The sequence below is a fragment of the Labrus bergylta genome, chromosome 9 (genome assembly GCF_963930695.1).
Source record: "Labrus bergylta chromosome 9, fLabBer1.1, whole genome shotgun sequence".
NCBI classification, from domain to species: Eukaryota; Metazoa; Chordata; class Actinopteri; order Labriformes; family Labridae; genus Labrus; species Labrus bergylta.
The window spans coordinates 5452447-5473761 of NC_089203.1; the positions used below are offsets into that span (position 1 = coordinate 5452447).

Here is a 21315-nt window from a genome sequence, read left to right on the forward strand (position 1 = left end):
TGTTTTTGTTTCTTTTAGTTAAATTATGAGTAGTTATGATTGTTTAATTGAGAGATTCTTACAATGTGTAACAATTTGTCCGTCTGGCAGTGAGGATCAGTTTCTTCTTGGTGACCAGAGTTACCCAGCTGTGGTGTAAAGTCTTCAGGAGCGAGGTTCCTATAACGATACATGTGCAGTAAGGTAACAGTGCTGACTAATGCACCAGTGGTACGACTCAGTGTGTGTTACAACAAATGGTTTCACCTGAACACTTCCCTTTTTCACTCCATTCACTTCAATGAGCCCTCTTTTCAGTGCTATTGTTCCTGTTTGAGTTATAGTCAATAGTTTGAACTGCACTTTATCAGCTGAAGAAAGCTCACGTTCACTTTATGTCTTTCCTCACTTACTTTTTTGAAAATGATTCTGAGTGCTCAATTTCACGGTTCATGCACAGGCCGTTTACACATGTATAGGTCTGTTGTTATCAGTGTTTATGAATTAAAATAAACATGAATATTTCTCATATTATATGAAAAATGTTCTGACTTCTCGGAATGATCCAGATTTTAAAGTCTCCTCAGAAAAGACTGGATTTGTAAATGACACATTGTTAAATGAAGAAAATGCTAAAGTTCAGGTTATTATATTTACTTTAAACATATCTGAGATGAATAAAACAGAAAACCTACTCTGACTGCTCTGATTATTGACCTTATTTGTGCTTTTGTCCGTTTGTGAATCTTGCAAGTTTGGCAAATCAGGAGTGTTGTGTTTTCTTTGTGGAAGTTAACACTGATATTAAATATGATCAGCCTATAAGGTCTGTTAGTTTGTGATACCAGACACAGGCTGAGATATTCTTCCTTGAGATAAATGTTCATACATCTTTATTCTATGTAATTTGTTAATAAAAACACTCATTAAAGTATAATCCATCGTACATTAACCCTGTTCGTTCAACATTTACCTATAAGACAGAAAATAATCTAAATAGGCTTTTTATGATTGTGATTGTGATTTAGAGTTTTCATCACAAACATAAAGAAACACACGTCTACACTTTGCAAACGATAGAGGGTATCCTCTGACATCACAGGCGATACAGTAAACTCAGTTGACCTTTGGCATTTAATGGCTATGGTGCCGTATTACAGTGTTACACCCTAACGTTTGCTTTCTTACAGAAGTCACATGTAGGATCAGCTGTGTGTGTGTGTAGTAAATATACACTACATGTACAATATATTATCAGCTATGTGGTCTTCAGGGTAGTTTTATAATCACAAGTGTGTGTGTGTTTGTGACTGATTATATATTATGTGTTTGATGAATTATATCTTTGAAGTAAATATGCCCCCCCCAGCTCCTCGTAGACTCCCGCTCCTCAGTAAAGCAGATGAAAGCTGATATGTGTGATTGAGAGTCCTCCCGCTTGTCTCCACACGCTGCCCATTCACACCGATGAAAAAGGAGAATGATCTAATATTGTGGCCGTTACGATGCTATCGCAAGTCTGTGCTTCCATTCGGATAACAGCGAAGAAAGGATAGAATGGGTCTTTTTGTTTCTGTGTGCGATGGATGACTGTCAGTGGATTATCTATTAGAGTAGGGGCGTTTGAATGTCTGACTTTAAAGTCCTGTAAGCATTAAAAAAGGAGAAAGCATTAGGATTTCAACAAGGGAGTGAAATGTGACGGGGGTAATGGAGGCAGGTGGCTGGCCTGCTGTACACCAACCAAACCCACAAACAGCTGTTCATTTCTCAAAGCCCCCTTGTGCCCCCCTACAGGCTTCAATTCACTCTCTATCCCCCCTATATCGAGCCCCTCTCCTGTTCCACCCCCTCCCCCACCCTCTATCAAACCTACTCTTTCTGTCTCGAGTCCATCCAGCCAGTCATCCCTCCTACCTCACTCTGCTCCAGCTAGCTCACTTTGATTACGTGCCAAAATCAGGACAGGGGACACAGCTGGTTCATCCATACATTTCTCTTTTTCTCAGTCCACTTGCCGTTGGATCAGGCATTGATTTACCATGACCTGGTTGACTGAGAACCTACACAGACATGTCTCATCTTCAGCTCTCTAAAGCTGCACCAATAGAAATGAAAATAAGAAGAATGACAGTATGGATGCAATTTAGTAGAAGAAACATTTTTACCATTGTTACAAAAAACAGTCTCAGCACAATACACTGTATATTTCTCTGTATAATACCATTAATCAATTTAAATCTAACCCTGACTCATTGTGGTATTTTATCTATAATCATTTATGATATTTATAAAAAATCAAGTGAAGACAGTTATAGAAACAGATAAACTAATTAGGTGTCTCAGACTGCCCAAAGGGTGGTGCTGTGATATCGACCATGTCGTTACAGATAGTATTTACATCCCACAAATGTGCAGCTGAGTCCCCGTGCAGGACATAGAAAGGTCAGTCTTTTCTTAACCCATACGGGGCAAGTGGAGGGCTCACTTGCTGGCACGCAATGCACGGGCCACCAGCATGAAGACCATCCCAGAGATGAGCTCCAGAGGCACGCCGGCAGCTGCCACCATGAATGACAGACCATAGAGGACTGACACCTTTGCATCCGGGCAGGCCTCGCCTCTCTCTTGCATGACGTAGCGCCTCACCTCCGTCACCTCCATCCACAGGACGAAGAGCAGAAGTATGAACAGGAACAGGCAGGCTGGAGAGCGACAGAGAGAGTATCAGAGAGACTATCACTGTGAGTAACACCAGAGGAATGCAGCTCCTACCCATCTCTACTGTTACCACGGTAGCGCTGTTTAAACCTGCTGTTGTTATAGAGACAGTGTTGCAGAGTGACATCTGCTGCTCTGTGTGTTGGATATGTGTTTGTCATGTGACAGGTATTGACAGCTGACAGCGACATGTGTTTGTGTCTGTACACTCACATATACTGTATCCCCTGGCAGCAACATTTGACTCTGCAGATGAATGATATGAACTCCACCCATGCACACATAGGGCTATATTTTACCAGCAGCAATGAGGAAAGCACCACCCAGCTTGTACAGCTTGTGGCTGATGAAGGGAACACCACAGACCAAGAGGAAGCCTCCAGTGAGAGCTGCAACCAGGCCAAGGATTATCAGCACGGTCCAGAAACCTCGGAACACTGCAAGAAATAAAACCAGGACACCATCAGAGCACTAACTTCTCGATGACTGTAGCACATGGGTTACTATAATCCATGATAGTGACATCGTGTTCTTTTTATGTTTTTGTTAATTTAAGGAATTTTAATACTCTGCAGGAAGTTATATTAAACAATACAGAACTAGTTTGACTTTTTTTTTAGCTTTTAGCCCAGAATAAAGTAAATATTAGAGTATTTTTTATTCAACAGGTTTCAACAGAAGATAATAACTGGACTCTTAGCTGGGTGAATGACAAGCAGTATAATTTGTGAATATGTGATCATAAGAGGTGATGATAGGTGTAATTTTTCACTTTCAGAAAGAACCTGGCTATCCATACATCCTCACTTGCAGTTGTTTTGCCAAGCTAGGCTAACAGATAATGAGCAGATTCAAGGTTTAAGACTTCTTTATCATGATTTAAGATTGGTATCAATCCCCCCATGTTACTCTTCACAAAGAGGCACTACAGAGTGTAAATGTACACCCCAAAATGTATTCTCTAAAGGAGGTTACCATAGACTGTAAATATTGATGGAGGAAGCCTGAGTGACGTCAGCCATTTGTTATTGCAGGGGGCTCTGGAGGCTCATCAGCAGCAGCCGCCATTCTGGAAATCCTGTCTCAGTCTAACTTTCAGTCAGCCTAACGACATGCTGAGAGCTGGAGCTGACCACTCTTAAGCCTCCTGACAACACGTTGTTAATCAGGTCAGCTACGTACCTAACTATGGATAACACGTATCGTTCATAAAATCAAAACGGATGTGTCTTCTGTTAAAACTGTCTTTCATGAATGTGGTGTGTTTGTGACTTCCGGGGCTCTTGGAGACAGCCTCAAGCAGACACTCGATAAACTGCAGGATTTTACACTTCAGCATTGGCTTCATTTTCAACACCAGAGGTTGCTGCTTGGGGCTTACAAACTTAACTCATGACCTCAGTATTTCTGAAACTCTTTAACCCTTGTTTGCATGAGCAATGAAGAAAAAAGTATAAACACATCCTCAAAATGGTTTTGTTTCTCCCAATCATGTAGATGACCCTGCAGCGTCTCACTGTTTGTGTATAATGTGTTCATTGAAGAACTATTTGTAATTGTCTCTGTAAATATTCAAATGTGGATTGTCAGTTTGGTTTAATGTGCGTGATAAATGTATTTAGGTTTGTCATTTGTTTGTTGGTTTGTGAGTGAGTGCATTACCTGCTGTAGCGTCATAGCTTGGATGAGGCACCTGTCCAAGTGCAACAGGCAGAGGGAAGAGGTAACCATGGATACAGACCTTGGATTCTGGCTGGTTTGCTATGCACAAAAAAAAAGAAAAGATATAAAAGATCTAGATATACATATATTTATATATAGGGCTCAGAAGAAGCTTGAAAGGGTTCTGAAACTAGAAATGTAAATCATATGATGTACTGTCAATGAAAGAAAACATGGAAAATAAGAAACACCACATGAAGCAAGATTACAGAAAGCCAAAACACATCATATACTGAAACACATGAAACCACATTCCTCTTTCTCCCGTCCTGAATATTTTCTGTCAACTATCCAAATGATAGTAATTTTTCTTTCCTCCACTTGTAAACATGTTATGCAGACCATGTGTCTAAGTCAAAGACATGCAACACATTGGACAAGCCCCAACCAAAACTTTTTTGCCCACATACAACGCCTACATACTGAAGAGAGTGGCAAGGACCGCATGTGCCGTGGGCTCCACCTGAAACACACACCGCCAGAAGAAGCCCTCGTGGTGCAGAGTTAGTGTTGGAGGAGAATCGGTGATGGTTTCCACTAATTGGATCTAAAATGAGAAAGAGAGACAGACTGACATCAGAAAAATAAACAAAGGGATGGACACTCGAGTTTCTGCGGATGGATGAACCTCTCCGTCAGCTTTGCTCTGTGTGGTTCTGTACTTCAGCGGCGCTATGGCATCAAACGTGGTTCTGATTATGGCCTGCTCGTTTGTGGGGTTTTCAGGGGGAACTTATGAAACACGCATGAGTGATACTCTCCATTTGCCTGTCAAAAATATGATTGATGGCGCTGAAAAACACAAGTTTAATCATCCTCTTTCATTGGAAATGAAAGACTTTGTTGTGCTGTGATGTCGGGGAGGAGTTCACTGGGGGATTAGCTTTAGAAGTAAATCCCTTACTCTGCATTTTGTGAACTTTTTCAACTACGTAGCACAGGACTAAACTAGAAGCTGAAGGAGCGTTTCACATGAGTTTACACTTTACTGCATTCTGTGCTGCCTGTGGAAAGAGTTGTCTGAAAGGTGTAGTTTTGTAAAGTCTGGTAAAATAACCCTGGTGATTTTGTACACAAAAGTAATAAGCAAAAGGGTTGCAAAGAAACCTTCCCTTCTGGACCACCAGGGTTAAAGTCACCATGGTGGGTGGCCCTCTTTAGTCCAGAATGAAATATCTCAACAACTGTTGATGAAATGTTTTCACGTCAGTTAGTTGTACTTTTTAAAAGTATATTTATGATCAAATACAAATAAAAAACCAAATGTAGATGGTGAACAAAGTAAACACCTCCTCACATCAGCCTGTCAGCATGCTGTCGTTTGTGTTTAGCCCAAAGCTTCGCTCTTTATATCAGCGTGGCTAAAGAATCGTATTTTCTTGCATAAATAAAAAATCCTTTGATACAGACTGGGTTGTGAAGTTCGAAATACATTCACTTTTACCAGAAATAGAGCGTCTAATTTAAAATAAAATGTATTGTCTGTATGGTTAGAAGTTTAGGATCTATTGTTTTGTGAACCAAACCCATATTGACAATTACTCAATTAAAAGTTAGTTTAAAGTGAAAGTCTTTACTTCTGTGTCAGTCACCTCTTTAAATATCCTCTTGTGGTTTTGCGTGCGAGCTACTGTCTACACGTCATGATCTGGTTCCTCTTTGGTCTTTTTGTGGTTCTTGCATGTGTTGTTTTAGTGACAAACATAACATGTTGATTATTATGAACATCTGTGGTAATTCTGACTGCAGGATTTATATGGTTGTGTTAGTGCACACAGTGTGTTTTCAAATGTTTTCTGTCCTACCTCTGTCCCATTGGCATCTTTATCGCCTGTCAGTGTTGTCTGTGTCGACCATGTATGCAGCCCACAGTTGTCACTGGCCACCAGCCAATAGTCTGTACCAAAAGCTACGAAGAAACACAGAGTCCCTAATACTCCAAATATGCCCCCCGCCAAGGTTGCTGCTCCCACCCTCATAATTCCAGTTTACTGCGCTCTTTCTCTCCAGGTCAGTCGATCCTCAGCTCCTCACTGGTGTCCACTTTGCAGCCCTCTGCCCAGCCCCAGTCCCAAAGCAAACAGCCTGCACCCCCCTCCCCAGACCACTCCCCGGCATGCTGGGAGCTGTGGGGAAAAGAAGCTGCAGTAACTGAGGGGGTCAGGCGGGGGGGGGAACGCAAGTTATTTTAGGAGGCAGTCAGCCTGTCCTTGTCAAATTACAGGGATTGTGCTGAGCATTTATGAAGGAAACAAGGAGAGGCATGAGTGGTGTGTGTGTGCTTATTAAATAGACAGTGAGTATCAGTATTTATGGCTGTAAGGTATTTCTGGGGTACGTGTTACACTTTGAGCGCCACTTTGAAAATAAATTAGACCAGAGACGCAAATGACCCTCAAACCTCCAGCAAAGGTGTTTCAGAGGTAAATCAAGGAGCTTTATTGAAGGTGGCAACCACTCAGAATGATAAACCAGAGGGTGAATTATTTCATTCATTTAACAGTTTTAATTGAAATACTATCGTGAAATTGCCAAAGCCTTTTATCAACCACTCTTGAAATCCATAACTCTATAGCTAATAAATACAGGGCATCACTTTATAGAGCCTGAAATTACAAAACTCTCTGAATAACTTCTTTTTTTTCCCCCCAAGGTTCTACTCATTGCTGCTTCTCGTTCTCCAAAACAAAGCTAAGTTGTTTTTTAGTAGCTCCCCCCACAGATGTTTGGTGTTGTGCAGCGCTCTGCTCCTCCCTGGCAGCAGGAGAAGATGTTAGAATAGTTGTTCGAGCTGAAGCTGCTGGGACTGATGGTTCCTGGAGGACAGCCAGCGGGCTAATGGAGCACACTGCCAAGAGAAGAGCAGCTAAGTCAGGGTAGTCAAACCTAAGCTGTCATGGTCACAGATCAGACAGTAGAGGGAGACAACGGACAACCTGCAGTGGCGACTCTAGATTCTCTGGGGGCCCTGGGCAAAATGTCACAGGGGGCCCCCAACCAGCGTTCATCAACATCAACACTTTGACGACAACAACAACAACAACAACACAACAAAACTTTGTTATCCTGGGGACATATGTCTTTGTTTTCACCTGCACTTTGCAAGGACACAGAGGTTGAAAGACGATACAGAAGTGGAGAGCAGAATTTAAATTGTGTAAAAAATTGCTTGAATCACTTATTGTCTAGTTCCATACTCCAGCCTGTTATGAGGGATTTTCTGTTTTCACAACAGTTTCTTAGAAAAAAGAACCACAACATCACAACATGAATGCTTCTTTGGGTGCTTTGTCTGTGATAGAAGTTAGAAAACAGATGGTGAATCTACATATTTTGTGTAATTTATGTTTTTCTGGATTTTAATTAACAGTAACTTCACCTGTGTGAGACCTGCTGAGCCCCTTTCTTGCTCTATGCGAGCCACTGAACTCTGCCTCCTCCACCTGTCACAATAAAAGCACACATTAAAACATATCACAGAGTGGAGAATGAACACTGTGTGAGTGAAAGTGAGAAGACTTTACATCCTGTCAGAAGTCATTTCAATTAAATCAATTGGATCAATAAATTGAGTATTAAATGCATGGATACTTTCTATCTTCTTGACACAAAAATCATCTTACTTTTTCAAGAGTGACACTCAAATTCTGTCACAAACATATCTTACTTTTCATTGAGTGCTGTGATGAATATAAGGCATAGAAATAAGCTGAAAGGACATCACAAAATTCTTACAGAATATATTTAAGGTTGCTTATTTGCCCCAAGGATGGAAATAGATCATCACATTTTTTAGCTAAAGCCTCTAAAACATAATCCTCTATGTTAATCTTTTTTTATTTGATACAATAAGTGAATCAAATCAGGAATATAATGATAGGCACATGTATAGTTGTGAGTTTACTTATAGCACCTGTGTGAAGGTGTATCTCTCTCCCAGACTCTGGTGTCTGTGGAGAGACTTCCTCACTCTGTCCCTGTTAGCGTCCTGGTGCAAAGTGTGTCTGCTGTACGCTGGCGTCTGCTGGAGTGACAACACACATGAGCCCAAAGAAGAAGAGAGAAAGTACATGACTGTTGAGCATGTTCAGTCGTTCCTTAAGAAAACAAAATGAAAACCAAAGCTGTGAAGTTTACCTTGTTGTTGAAGTTTTGAAGGTTTCTGGAGAGAATACGTCTGATGCTGTCCATCTCCTCTGGTAAGAGGGGGCGGCTGTGGGAGCGAGGGTCCACTCTAAGAAGGGGGTAAATATATATGCACACTCAGCAAAAAATGGTTTCCTGAAGACTGCCACATATCAATTTTCAAAAGCCTTATTTTTTAAATGTTGAGTATAAAGACACCTGTGACATTAGAAGGCAAACATTTTGCAGGTTCTTACTTGCAAATAGATGCAAAAATGATTGAAAGCACCCTCACAAACGTGTTGTGTTGAATCAGAGTCCAGCATTAATGGAAAATTATTTTTATATGGATTTGAATCGTCAAAGAGAACGACTGTGATCATATGACTTTCCTTCATTAAATTCTGGACCCTGAGCGCTTTAAGAAGAAATCATGTTCTCACATTGACGGTGCCTCCTCGTCCCCTCTCTGCTCCCTTCTCTCCAGCTCCTGGTAAACTCTGAGGATGCTGGAGCTAGCTTGATTATCCTCACGGATTAGGAAACGACGGAGGTACTTCCTGTTGAACTGCTCAAACCTCAAATAAAAACACACATGCATCACAAACACACACACAAAAACACACAAATCAGATACACTACAGTAGCCAGTTAGGAGTCTCAACTGTGGACAAGAGATTTTCTGAATGTGGTATTTGCTGCCATCTACTGGAGATTCTAGGTCCCATTTTTATAGGTAGAAACCTGAGGGCAGAAGATAAGTTAAAGGTAAAAAAATGAAAAACTTACTTATCTTTCCAGTAGTGCTGACCCCAGTAGCCAACCACATCCTCTATCCCTGCCAGCAGGTGATCAATGAGCTAAAGGGAAACACAATGTGAGTATACAATTGATACATTTGTCAATTCAAATCAAAGCCTTTCTAAAAATTATTTTAAATGTGTAGCATGTCGTTTGTTCTTGACCATGCTGCACATTCAACAAAAAGGAGAAAACCTTTCATGTTGGATTAAAGAAGAAGTCACAAATGTAGAAATGATTGTTGTTCACTCACGGAGGCTACAGAGCAAGGTGACCATTTCATATATTTTACAGGAACACAAATAAGCTAATTAATATTGCATGTTTGTTCTCATGGAGGAGAACATATTGTACTCGTTAACTCTGAAACAAACATCAAGTGGAGAATAGAGAATATGTAAAGGGTACATTTGAAGACCCCTTGTTATACTCTAGTGTGTAATGCTTTTAGGAAATTATTTTGACACATACACACACAATGTGAAACAGCATGATGAGCACTTTTAAATTAGATTGTAATTCAAAGTATATGTCACAAACAGATGTGGTGTACCGTGTTTCACCTCAATGGATATTGTGTTAAAAAAGACATTGATAGTGATACGATGACAAACTACACCTGGAATAAACCATGTCCTAATAATAATAATGTACTCCTTAAAGACCACAATGCAGGCCTAGCGCCTCCTTATAGTGTAATCCTATGTATATATTTATTTATTTATTGTCCATTCCTATGTTGTATGCTGATTACTGGTAGTATATATTTTATTGCTGACTGCAAAACAAATTGGTCTCTCGCACCTTGATAATAAAGAGAATCTTGACCTCTCACCCTGCTGTGGATCTCCTCACTGACAGTGGGCAGAGCTCTCTTCTTCCTCTTCACATCCAGTAGCTCTACAAGAGGCTTAATGGTCATCCCCTGAAGTCAAACAATCAAACTCAACAAACTAACAATAACTCAGTGAAGAAAACTATAAGAGTTTAAAATGTATGTTAAATACTCACCTGTACAAAGACAGTGAAGAGGATGACAACGATGGTGGTTGTAATGAAGAGTCGTTTCTTTGGGAAGTCGTCAATCAGGAAGACGAGAGAGAAACAGATTGCCCCTCTCAGGCCTCCATAGGCAATGATGAACTGATCTCGAAAGGTCACCGTGTTTCTCCGCAGCTTGTTAACCACAGCAGTGAGCAGGAGAACCCCTTCAGAGGAAGACAATGTCATTATTTTAATCAAACTCCAAGCCATCTCTGGTACATTGGTGGGAGATCTTGCGAGCGTATACCTGAGGCCCTCCAGACGAGGCAGAGCAACAGAGTGGAGCACACAAAGGGCCAGCTCCACATGTGGACGTCCTGTATCGTGGAAACGCCCAGGAAGATGAAGATCAGGGTTTCACTCACGCTGCTCCACATCTTCAGAAAGTACTGGATGCTGGTGTTGCTGCGCTCGGACACGTTAGCCTCCACATACTGCTTCATGGTCACAGCACAAGTCACAATGCTGCAAAAAGATGAAAGAAGAAAAATATAAACAGCATCAGATGTTGCTGGGCTTAACATTAGGAAAAGATATTAGGTATATAATAACCAGTGCTTACGCCATGATACCAGAAAGGTGCAGCATCTCTGAGGTCAGGTAGGACAGGTAAGAGTAGAGGAAGACAAAGAGCGGGGCGATGACTTGGGCTCTGGAGGTGAACCGTGAGGTGAGGGCTGCCACCAGGCCAAAGAAGAGGCCCACAAACAGGCCACCCAGGCCCACCACCACCACCCTACACCCCCCTAGGAACACATCCAGCCCTGACACTGAGGGCAGACGGAGAAACGACTCAAACAACTTGTAGAGCACCTGAAAGAAAGAGAACGTATTATGTACAGAATATCATTGTTTATTTAGTTTTTCTTTTTTATGACAGCATGGTGACCTCACTCTTCTCACCACGGTAACGGCGTCATTGAGCAGAGACTCTCCAAACACCAGGATATGAAGCTGATCATTCACGTGCATCTCCTGGAATACAGACAGCACGGCCACGGGATCGACGGCAGCGATCAGCGAGCCGAACAGCAGGCAGTGAAGCAGAGACAAATCTCCCAGAGAGTCCGGGGCCAGAAGACACACACCGTACAGTGACAGGCCGATGCCCAGAACGTTCCACAAGGTTCCCAATACTGCATACCTGGAGAAGTGTAAAACAGAGGCAGCAGAGTTTTAAAGACAACTTGACAAGTTAATGATAAATGTTAAGATGAGGAGGCTGTGGCTCAGTTGGTAGAGTCGGACTTTCGTTCCCCAGCTCCTGCTGCCATATGTCTGATGTCACTTAACCCCAAATTACATCTGATGGTCACTTTACATAGAAACTGCTACCATCAGTGTGTGAATGTGTTAATGTGTAGGTGTGACATGCGGTGTAAAAGCACTTTGAGTAGTCATAAGACCAGAAAAGTGCTATACAAGCTCAAGTCCATTTACCATTTAAGATAACAAGGAAGAATACATAAACCATTTGAAGCAAGATGTTTTGGATATCATTCTTGGATTTCTGCTGAAACCTGCTGATTGGTTACTTATTAAGAACAGTTAGCTTTAAAAACAAAGCTGATACATTAATGCATTTGTTTATATGGCATACATATTACTAAACAGTTCTTGGTTAATGCATTCAGCAGGTATGAAACAGTAAAAAAAAAACATCAGCATCCACTTAGCATCTGGATACCTGATGAATGTTAGTCCAACACAGTCTTTACTCTCCTTTTGGTTCTCTGCTCTCCACTGAATGTAAATGCTAAAAAGAGTTCAACATCAGGTAGAAAATGTTGTCTGCCGTCTGCTATTTGCTTCTTTGCAATTGTGTAGAGAAAATATTTCAGAGCTTTTGACTAATAACAGTTGTATGGAAATATTGTTGATGAGAGTAGTGAGGCTAAACCAATGATTGTGTATGGAGATGTGGGAAATAAAAATGAACAAACACTCCATAGAGGGGAGGGTTACTGCTGATGATTTTCTGCAGGTTCTTCAGGCCACTTTCACTTTCCACTAACTGTATGTTAGCATAAAGCTGATCCAGTGACAATAACAAGTTAATATGCTGATACTAACACGTTCTTTAACCATGGTAACCCTCTGAGTAGTCTGGTAGTGTGCTAACATTTACTTATAAGCGATATACAAAGGCATATATCGTTAGGTATTACACTAGTTTCTAAAACATCGGGTCATTAATCAAATATTGGACACATTAGACCTGGCAACAGCATGATGGAGCGCCAGATTATCAAAGCAAAACATTTCATGGCAATTCATTTAGTGGTTGTTGAGAAATCTCAGTCTTGACCAAAGCAGTGGAACATGCCATCCCTTGAGCCGAGCTGCTAACATGGCTATAAAAACCATAATACATTCATTTTGTTATTTTTACTTTAATATTTGTGTTTCGTCCAAAATATTCCTGATTGACTATTTCAAGGTTTCATCAATTGTCTTGAAGTTGGGTTGAAAATGTGAGCTACGTTGTGCGTTTATGCTTTTAAGGTTTTTATATTAGAATAGACTATTTGAAAACCAAGCCAGGAATTTAATCTTGACCTTGACTAATCTAACATTGAAACAAAAACCCAAATCTCTAACCAACATTTTTTGCAACAGACGAGCTCAAGCATGAACACATTTATTAAAGTTGAATCATTGATTGAACACCAACCAGAGTATGGTGCCAAGGTTTTCAAAAAACAGCCTCCCTGGTAAGAAGTATCCTGCATCCAAGACGATTGGCGGGAGCAGAAAGAGGAAGAAAGCATCAGCGCTGAGAGTCGGAGGAGCTGAGTGGCGGACACCGTAGATCACCCCTCCAACCAGGAGGCCCACCATGATGAGGAGACAGCTCTCTGGGACGACAGCTGGGACTCGACCTGACCAGTGGAAACCTGGAGGTCAGACACACAAGAGAAGGATAGACAAAGATTTTACTTTTTGAACTTCAGGATTGTTTTCTCTATTGATACAGCTACACAGACAAGGATATAGTTAAATATTCTCTTCATCTATTCTAAATATATTGTGTTACCTTTATAAGGATAAATGGGTATTAAACTGGAATGTTTTTAAAAACAGAATCCAGAAATTTAAATGATTTCCAAAACCAAATAGATTACGTTACTGATAAAATATGTGATAAAGACTTTTTTTGTTAACTTCTGATTTGAAACCTCCATAATAAAATGATTTTAAGTTGGCTTTTCATGTGTGATCAGGACAAATAAAGCTTACCCAGCTTGGCCAGTGAGGCCAGCATGATCCACAGCACAATCTCAAAGGGAGCCTGCACATGGTGATAGTCCACGCTGAAAACCCTCAGAGCCAGCGGCAGATCCACAGACAGGCTGCCATCACTTCTGTTCAAGCCCAGCTCAGGGGGCAGGTTGTGGGGATGAGGGAGCTCAGCAGGGGGGGTCAGGGCCAAACATGCAGGCCAGACTAGGTAGAAAGAGAGAGTCCATATAGCAGCCATCTGGCAGCCATGCTGGGAGAACAGGAGAGAGAGAGAGAGAGAGAGAGAGAGAGAGAGAGAATAGGACAGGGGTTTTAGAGAAAGGGGGTGGGCTGGCAGCACACACACAGACACACACACACACACACACACACACACACGCACGCGCGCACACAGACACACACACACACACACACCACACACACACACACACACACACTAAAAACAACCTGACCAAAAAACTCCTGCAGCCACTAATGTGCACAGGAATCCCTGACCTAGCACTGATATTCAACCAGCCACTCAGCATAACACACACACAAACACACACATGTTTGAGTTCATGGCAACTCCCTAAATAAGTTATTATTGTATGTTACATATTCAAATTCATTTTCTAAGTTGTTTAAATGTAATTTTCAGAGCTTAAAGTTCATACCGAGTCAAAGTAAAAAATGTTACAATAAAATGGTTCAAATGAAAACCCCAGATTCCCACTTAATAACTTAGTTGATTGATGATTTATTAAGTAATAAACTCTACTAAGTTTAACGTTGAAAACCCATACAAAAAAAAGAAGATAAATAAGTTATATTCTTTGAAGGACTCAAAATGTTATTTTTACAATGGATGATGAAATAGATACAGAAATACACATCTTTATGGTTTTCTCGACCCACATTTATTAATGTATATATATTTATTTTAACTTTTTTATTACTAGCCCTTTGCATTTTGAACTGTTACACCTGTGCATGGACCTGCACACTGGAGGTTCTCACATTCCCATCAGCGAGGCCAAGATCAAGATTGTTTTTTTCAGCCCCTGTTTATTTAAAAGCAGTGTTTACAACCTTTTTATCTTTCCATAAATCCTCATGTGTGTCCATCTATACAAACACAAAGTAGAAGTGGTAATAGTTAATTCTATAGTATTATATAACTCTAAAATTGTGTGAGAGGAAAACAATACTATTCTGAGTTTGTAAAAAGAAATCTGAGGGAGGGCAGATTTAGAGAGAAGGATGACGGATGGGGTTCAAAGTCACAAAAGGTTTCTTAGAACATGTCGATTCCTGGGTCTCAACTGACGTGTTGCAGTCTGACACTAAATGGACTGTTTGCTGGATAAGACAACAGCTCATGGATCAACTGGGGGGCCTGTGATGTTCCAGAGGTGGGTCAACAACAGACTGGATGGATGTAAGGGTAAGATGTCTGTATTCACGGATGGTTTTTATACATATGTCAATTATACATTCGTTTTTCAAAGCAGAAACTTACAATTTTCTATTTAAAAATTGTTTCTGTGTTGTTATAAGAGAAAATTGACCTCTGATCTTTGAGATGTTACTAAGTTGATGAAAGAAAGATAGAATCAGTTACTTGTTATCACCTTAACTATAATATGAAACGTTATGATGACCGATGATTTGACCTTATAGGGGTATGTACAGGGAAAAAAGAAGTGGACCAAGAATTGAGCCCTGTGGTACACTACATGATGTCTATGCAGTAGTAGAGATGAAAGAATCGACCAGACATTGTTTGTTTAAAAGATAGAAGGAAAACCAGTTCAGGTCTGTACCAGAAATGCATACCTAATCCTGTAGTCTACTCATTGAAGTCACATGATTATTGGTGTCAAAAGCCAGGCTAAGGTCAAGCAGCACCAGACGTGACCAGAGTCAGTAGCCAATAATAAATGATTAGTTGTCCTTAACTGAGATGTTGTTTGTGGAAACCAGATTTCGCAAACAATAAGAAATGTCTCAAAACTGTTGTTATTTTGGACTTCTAAGAGTTGTTTTAAAACCAATTTCTCAAAATGTTTGAAAATAAAAGGCAATTTTCAGATGGGTCTAAAATTTTAAGAATCATTAGTTTGTCTTGAGTCTTTGTTCTGTCTTTTTGTATGAGTGCTGGCATGTCAGTGTTGCACTGTGCTCACTATTATGAGAGGGCAGACTCAACATATGTCAGTTTCATTCTGTACAGTCCAGCTGTGAACTTTCTTCTTTGTGGTGTGCACTGTCAACAACTCTTAACTCACATATTCCTTCCTGTTTTGTCAGGACGATTTTTGTATCAGTTTGCTTTAAAAACAGTTTGATCTCTGGAAAGACGCTGCAAGTAACAAAGACTGACAAGACACTCTCAAACCTGTGGTAATATCTATCTATCTTTTTGAATGGATTAAGGAAACAGATTCAGTTTTTAAAAAAAGATTTAGTGCATGTTCAAGGATCATCATTATTATTGATGTAAGGAGCCTGTTTGTGTGTATTTGCCATCCCCTCACAAATCAACCTCAAACAAGCATAATGCATCACAAATTGTCAGACTATTGCTTTGTTTTGCTGGACCTCGTTGTGTGATGACTCTTTAGCCTGTCAAATAGTCAACATGGTGCAAATGTGGAGCCTGCCACACTGTGGTGCACAGCATTAAAGAAAACCATGAACAGGAATGTATCATGCCCTGAGCGAGTTTATATTTTGTAGTTTCAGTTTGTTTTTAATGCTTTATTATCTCTACCATTCACATTTTGTGACGTGGACACCTGGGAATCTTGACTAGGTCACTTTAAGTACAACTAAGCACCCTAAATAGAATCAACATTGTGCTGTCCTACTCATACCTGAGAATGTAATGAACTTCTGTGTGCGGCTGTGGCTCAGATGGTAGAGTAGTCTCTCAGCAGGAAGGTCAGAGGTTCAATCCCCAGCTGCTGCACCCACATGTCCGATGTGTCCTTGGGCAAGACACTTAACACCAAGTTGCTCCCACTGCTATGTCTGCGGCGTATGAATGGAATTAGTTACTTCTGATGGAGACATTACAGAGCAGCCTCTACCATCAGTGTGTGAATGTGGATATGACTTGTGGTGTAAACACGCTTTGAGTAGTCAGAAGACTAGAAAAGTGCTATATAAGCTCAGGTCCATTTGTCATTTACTTCTCATGTACAAACATGGTTGACTGTCTTTGTCTCATTATTTGCCCCTAATTTTAATTTTTATCATAGTATTTGGTTTTAAATGGTCTATTTAAGTAAAAATGTTTTGATAGGTATAGAAATGGGTTGCTTGCCAGTCCCTCTGGCAAAATTTGTATATATTTCTTGAACAATGTGTTATTATGAGAGTTATATTGGGTTCAACATTCAAAGATAGATCTTTTTGAGTGGCACTTTTTTTTTTTAAAGGCCAAAGCTCAAGATTCCTCAACTTGGTTCTACATGTCAAGTGTATGCATCCAGATATTAAATCCCAAAACATTTAATCTCATCCAGTCTGAGGGATCTTAACTGACCTCTCTATTTTTTGAAAGTCTTGCCTCTGTGCTTTGTTGGGCAACAGGAAAGCCTTTTTACCATCAGTACAAGTAGAATCTGGGATACATAGTTCTTCCTATTCCTTCAGCACACCATCATTTAGCAAGAACAACAAAAATAATTTTAATGTCCTTCTCTTGTCAAACATTGATTATCAGACTTACTTTAACAATTAACACTCAAATAAAGATTTCAAATATACACTTTGGAAACTTCTTTATTTTACTTGATGAAAAACAGGTGGATTCTTTTTCATGTTTCTTACAAGGCAGCTTCAATGTGCAGTCACAGCTTACATTGAATCACAGTTTGCTTCAGTGTAATACATAGCTTGCACTCTCCCACTTATAATGTTATTATAAAATGTTCTGATGTATGTCAGTTCTATTTAGGTTGTTGTAGTACCACAATCTTACAGCAGGTGGCAGATATGAGCAGGTAAATATAAGGCACATTTTAATCAGAGTAAGAAAGGCATTATGAAATCATAAATATAGGCATGCACTGGATCACTGAATTGTTTACGACAACATGTCTTAATGTTGGTATATTTGAAATGAAAGAAAAAGAAGCATTAAAAAAATCACTCTAACGATTCTTTAAGGATGTTTGCACGACTGCACTTACTGCAGATAAGTATTGTCAGGCTCTGAAATCCTCAGCACAGGGGAGCTGAAGTTGGACGAGCAGGGCATTAAGTTCTGGGTGCTCAGATAACTGATTTTCCTGTCGCTGTCTCTACCAGATCCTCTTTCCAGAGTGACCTCCAGTGAGTCAGGCCCCTGCCGCTGGCTGCTGGGCTGCGGCGGAGGCACCAGGCCGTGTAGGAGGCTGTTCCCAAGGTGGGAGTTACATCGAGCCAAGTTGTCAGTCAAATGCTGCATGTACACCTCCTCCAGCTGTTTGTCCAGCAATCCATTCAGCACTGAGTTAGACATGGGCTCCAATGCGGATCCCGACAGATCCAAGCTGATGTTCACACTGTCCCCCATAACCAGATAACCCTGGTCTGGTATGGATGTCACAGGCCCTTGGGCCTCCTGTTTGGCTGCCCATTCTGGCTGATTTGAGACATCAGACACATAATCTTGGGTGATGACGGCTCTCAGTTGGCTGTTTGAGATGCGGCCCGAGTCAGCCACCTGCAGGTCCGGATATTGTTCAAGGAGGCTACAATCATCTAAGCAAACTATGAAGTCAGGGTTTGGCGCAGGGAAAGGTGAAGAGCCAGGGATTGAGAGGCCTAAAAGACCTTGAGGTATCACTTTTAGACTCTGGAATTGGTTAAAATCTGGTTGCTCCTGGTTAAGACCTGAAAAAAAAAGAAAGAAATGGAGATACTTTCAATTTCATTTGCTTTGTTGTCGCAGTAAAAATATCATTTTGATAAAAGGGGAAGTGAGGGATGTTCACTTTGTTAAGTTATGGTTTATAATATGACACCTGGTGCAGAGATCTTAACCTGGCACTGTTTTAGATAACATTAAATAAGGTTTACCTGCTTCAGTCGACTCAGCCTGCTGGTCTGTCAAGCTTGACTCTGAGAGGGTGCAGCTCGATGGATCCGTTAAATGGTTTTGTGTCTGGGATCTCTTCACCTTGGGGGCTGAGTCGAACTTTCTCTCCTCTCTGAAATGCAGAGCTCTGAGAAAACCTTCACCTAACATGGTGCACTTTGTTCTTCTTTTCTCCTTCTTTGACCCAACGTTAAGCTGTTTGATTGTCTGTCTGAAAGCAAAATGGCACTGAGTGCATGCATGTAAAAATAAAGTTTTGCTGGCCGGTTTCATTTCTGCATCTGAGAACTGGCCCCTCCCCCCCAACAGACACACTTCCTTTATTGATATTTTCTGAGAATCCCTGTTCAGAGAAAAGAGAACAGTAAGAATAATCTGTTGCTATTTTACCTGCTCTGTTTGTAAAGTCTCTCAAGATGTTATACAAATAAAGATTGAATGACTGATAAATGCATCACAAGCTGAGAAACTAAATGTGTTACCTTGAGGATCAGAATTTTTCTGTTTCTCTAGTGCAGTGAAATAATTAATCAGTCAATCAATCTACTCTGTTTTACCAGTAAGTCTTTTGTTTTGTGGATTTTTACCTTGTGGCTTCCCAGTTGATTTTCCTCTTGTTTGCTTGATTTTGAGTTGGACTTTTCATTTAACTTTTTCGATCCCTTACTTGAGTTGGCCTGGCTTGAACCAGCTTCAACTTGTGAGACCACAACCTGCAACAAATACGACTTACATCAAAACTAACTAGTCAGGCTTGTACAATTGTGACGTGTGCAGGTGCACAGGATAAATAAGACGCCCACAACAATCGATTGTCAAAAAGACAATTCAATTTCTAAAAAAACAAAGCACATGCAGAATGCTTTTCTGCAGTCGGATTTGTGTTGATAGTTAACATGATGAATTTGAAATAAACACAAGGTACTTGTACCCTCATAAAAAGATAAGTGAAAACATCCTTCATCTCAATATTGCCCCTGGCGTATGACCTATAGATATGTCACATAACCTACCCTATGGCCCTAGGGTGACCTTATATTCAAACCTCTAAATCGGGACACTTGAATTCTTCTGCAAACCCACGTGTATCGATCCACAGATCAGTGACCTGCACTGGTCGTACAACGTGGTAAAGGTGTCCTCCTGAACAGCTTATTTAAGTTGGTTGTCAGCAGCGTATGCCTCACTGAAGTAGGTCTCAACCTTGTTACTTCCAGCCTGTAAGCACAGTGTTTGCTCATTTTAATATGGTTTGTATGTCGTCATTTCCAACGTGGGCGACTGAATATGTACACTTGCAGTGTGTGCAAAACGCAGCATGTTCATTGGCTGGTACTCTTTTCGAAGGAATCTGTTGAAAACACTGACTTTCCTTTTTTGCATGACAGCTAGCCTTCCTGTTGTTACGCTGCAGGTCCTGTTAGGTAAATTATGCTAGCGAAGCAAAAGTCGTAACCCCGAGATTGACTGACACATGTACAGTCAAATTGGTGTTGAACTTTGACTCGTGGTCCATTAGTTATGTTTTTTGATTAGTCATGTTTTTTCTATTGGTTAAAATAGCAACAGCCTTGGCAACAGCATAGTTTGACATTTACAGCCATATTGGTGTTATACATGGTGTATTGTTTTGGTTGGTTAACACTGGGACAGGCAATGTTCAAAACTGTGACAGATTGGTGTTTTATAGTTATTTTTGGGGATTTGGGTCACAGAGCTTGAAAACAGGATGGTCCCGGTCAAATCGGGATGTATGGTCCCCCTGCCTTAGTTGCCAACAGCATGGCCACCTTCAACAGACCCAGGCTTGTTTTGCCTCTTTCATCTTTAATGAAATACTTTTTTTAGACTGCATTTGGGTCCTCTATCTCTTTTTAAAACTCAAACTGTGACAGAATTAATTATTACTATCATTACTGTATCATTATAATGGGTTGATGTATGATGTTTTGGTAGTATCGTCATTCTTAGATTCATGCCAATAAAGCTTATTGAATTGAAAAAAGAAGAAAAAGCTCATACAAAAACAACAACCTTTTTGGTCGTCAGTAATTAAAAAAGTGCAGAGAGCGATGCTAACATGAAAATGTTTTAGTTAAATGTCATTTCCACATCTACAAATCCTCAGTGGTAAAGCTGCTGGATGGAAACTGCTGTGACTCCACTGAGACAGTACTCTTTGTATTGTGATCTTGTTCTCTGATGTTGATTTTGTGATTATTGTGTTTTATGTAAATCTTGAGAGTAGGTTGAACTGACCCATTAATGAAATGGAGTTAAATATACAATTCTGAATTGTGGTGCAATAAAAGTATAAAATATGGACTACAAACTACCTGAAAAAAATACTACCTTAAGTTGCTTTTCAACTATGTTGAGAAAAATTCCAAATGGTCTGATGATGTGCTTGAGTATATCTTTAGAATATAGCAAATAAGAAATGACTAACTTAAAAAGAAGTGATGTCTTGAATATATATCCTACTCTCATTTTCACAACATTCCTATCTTTAAATGGATTAAGGGGGACTGAAGTAGCTCAGCCTGTAGGGACTTGGGTTGGGAACTGGAGGATCGCTCGCTCAAGTCCCATCACGGACCGAAATATGA

The 21315-nt window shown here is 40.4% G+C and overlaps 3 protein-coding genes across 4 annotated transcripts; all 3 read right to left on the minus strand.

The window, feature by feature from the left end:
• Window positions 1-2124: 2124 nt before the first annotated feature.
• Window positions 2125-6493, minus strand: LOC109981032 (transmembrane protein 182). The gene is made up of 5 exons (XM_020629653.3): window positions 6228-6493; window positions 4846-4969; window positions 4363-4461; window positions 3000-3137; window positions 2125-2684 (listed from the first exon to the last, which is right to left on the minus strand). Exons 1-5 carry the CDS (start codon window positions 6399-6401, stop codon window positions 2464-2466), a joined length of 756 nt encoding a protein of 251 aa, XP_020485309.1. The 5' UTR covers window positions 6402-6493; the 3' UTR covers window positions 2125-2463.
• Window positions 6494-7069: 576 nt separating this feature from the next.
• LOC109981092 (sodium/hydrogen exchanger 2) lies at window positions 7070-13906 on the minus strand. 2 transcript variants are annotated; one of them, XM_065959015.1, is made up of 13 exons: window positions 13633-13906; window positions 13067-13289; window positions 11296-11536; window positions 10955-11205; window positions 10640-10857; window positions 10360-10556; window positions 10184-10273; window positions 9337-9407; window positions 8991-9125; window positions 8560-8656; window positions 8336-8443; window positions 7802-7865; window positions 7070-7270 (listed from the first exon to the last, which is right to left on the minus strand). In XM_065959015.1, the coding sequence occupies exons 1-13, from the start codon at window positions 13871-13873 to the stop codon at window positions 7083-7085; spliced, it is 2124 nt and encodes a 707-aa protein (XP_065815087.1). In that variant the 5' UTR covers window positions 13874-13906; the 3' UTR covers window positions 7070-7082. The 2 variants fall into 2 exon arrangements, with proteins under 2 accessions (XP_065815087.1, XP_065815086.1); XM_065959014.1 differs by having other exon boundaries at window positions 8336-8446; window positions 13633-13905.
• Window positions 13907-17388: 3482 nt separating this feature from the next.
• si:dkey-237j10.2 (uncharacterized protein LOC568721 homolog) lies at window positions 17389-18974 on the minus strand. The gene is made up of 2 exons (XM_020629742.3): window positions 18688-18974; window positions 17389-18501 (listed from the first exon to the last, which is right to left on the minus strand). The coding sequence occupies exons 1-2, from the start codon at window positions 18854-18856 to the stop codon at window positions 17813-17815; spliced, it is 858 nt and encodes a 285-aa protein (XP_020485398.1). The 5' UTR covers window positions 18857-18974; the 3' UTR covers window positions 17389-17812.
• Window positions 18975-21315: the final 2341 nt, after the last annotated feature.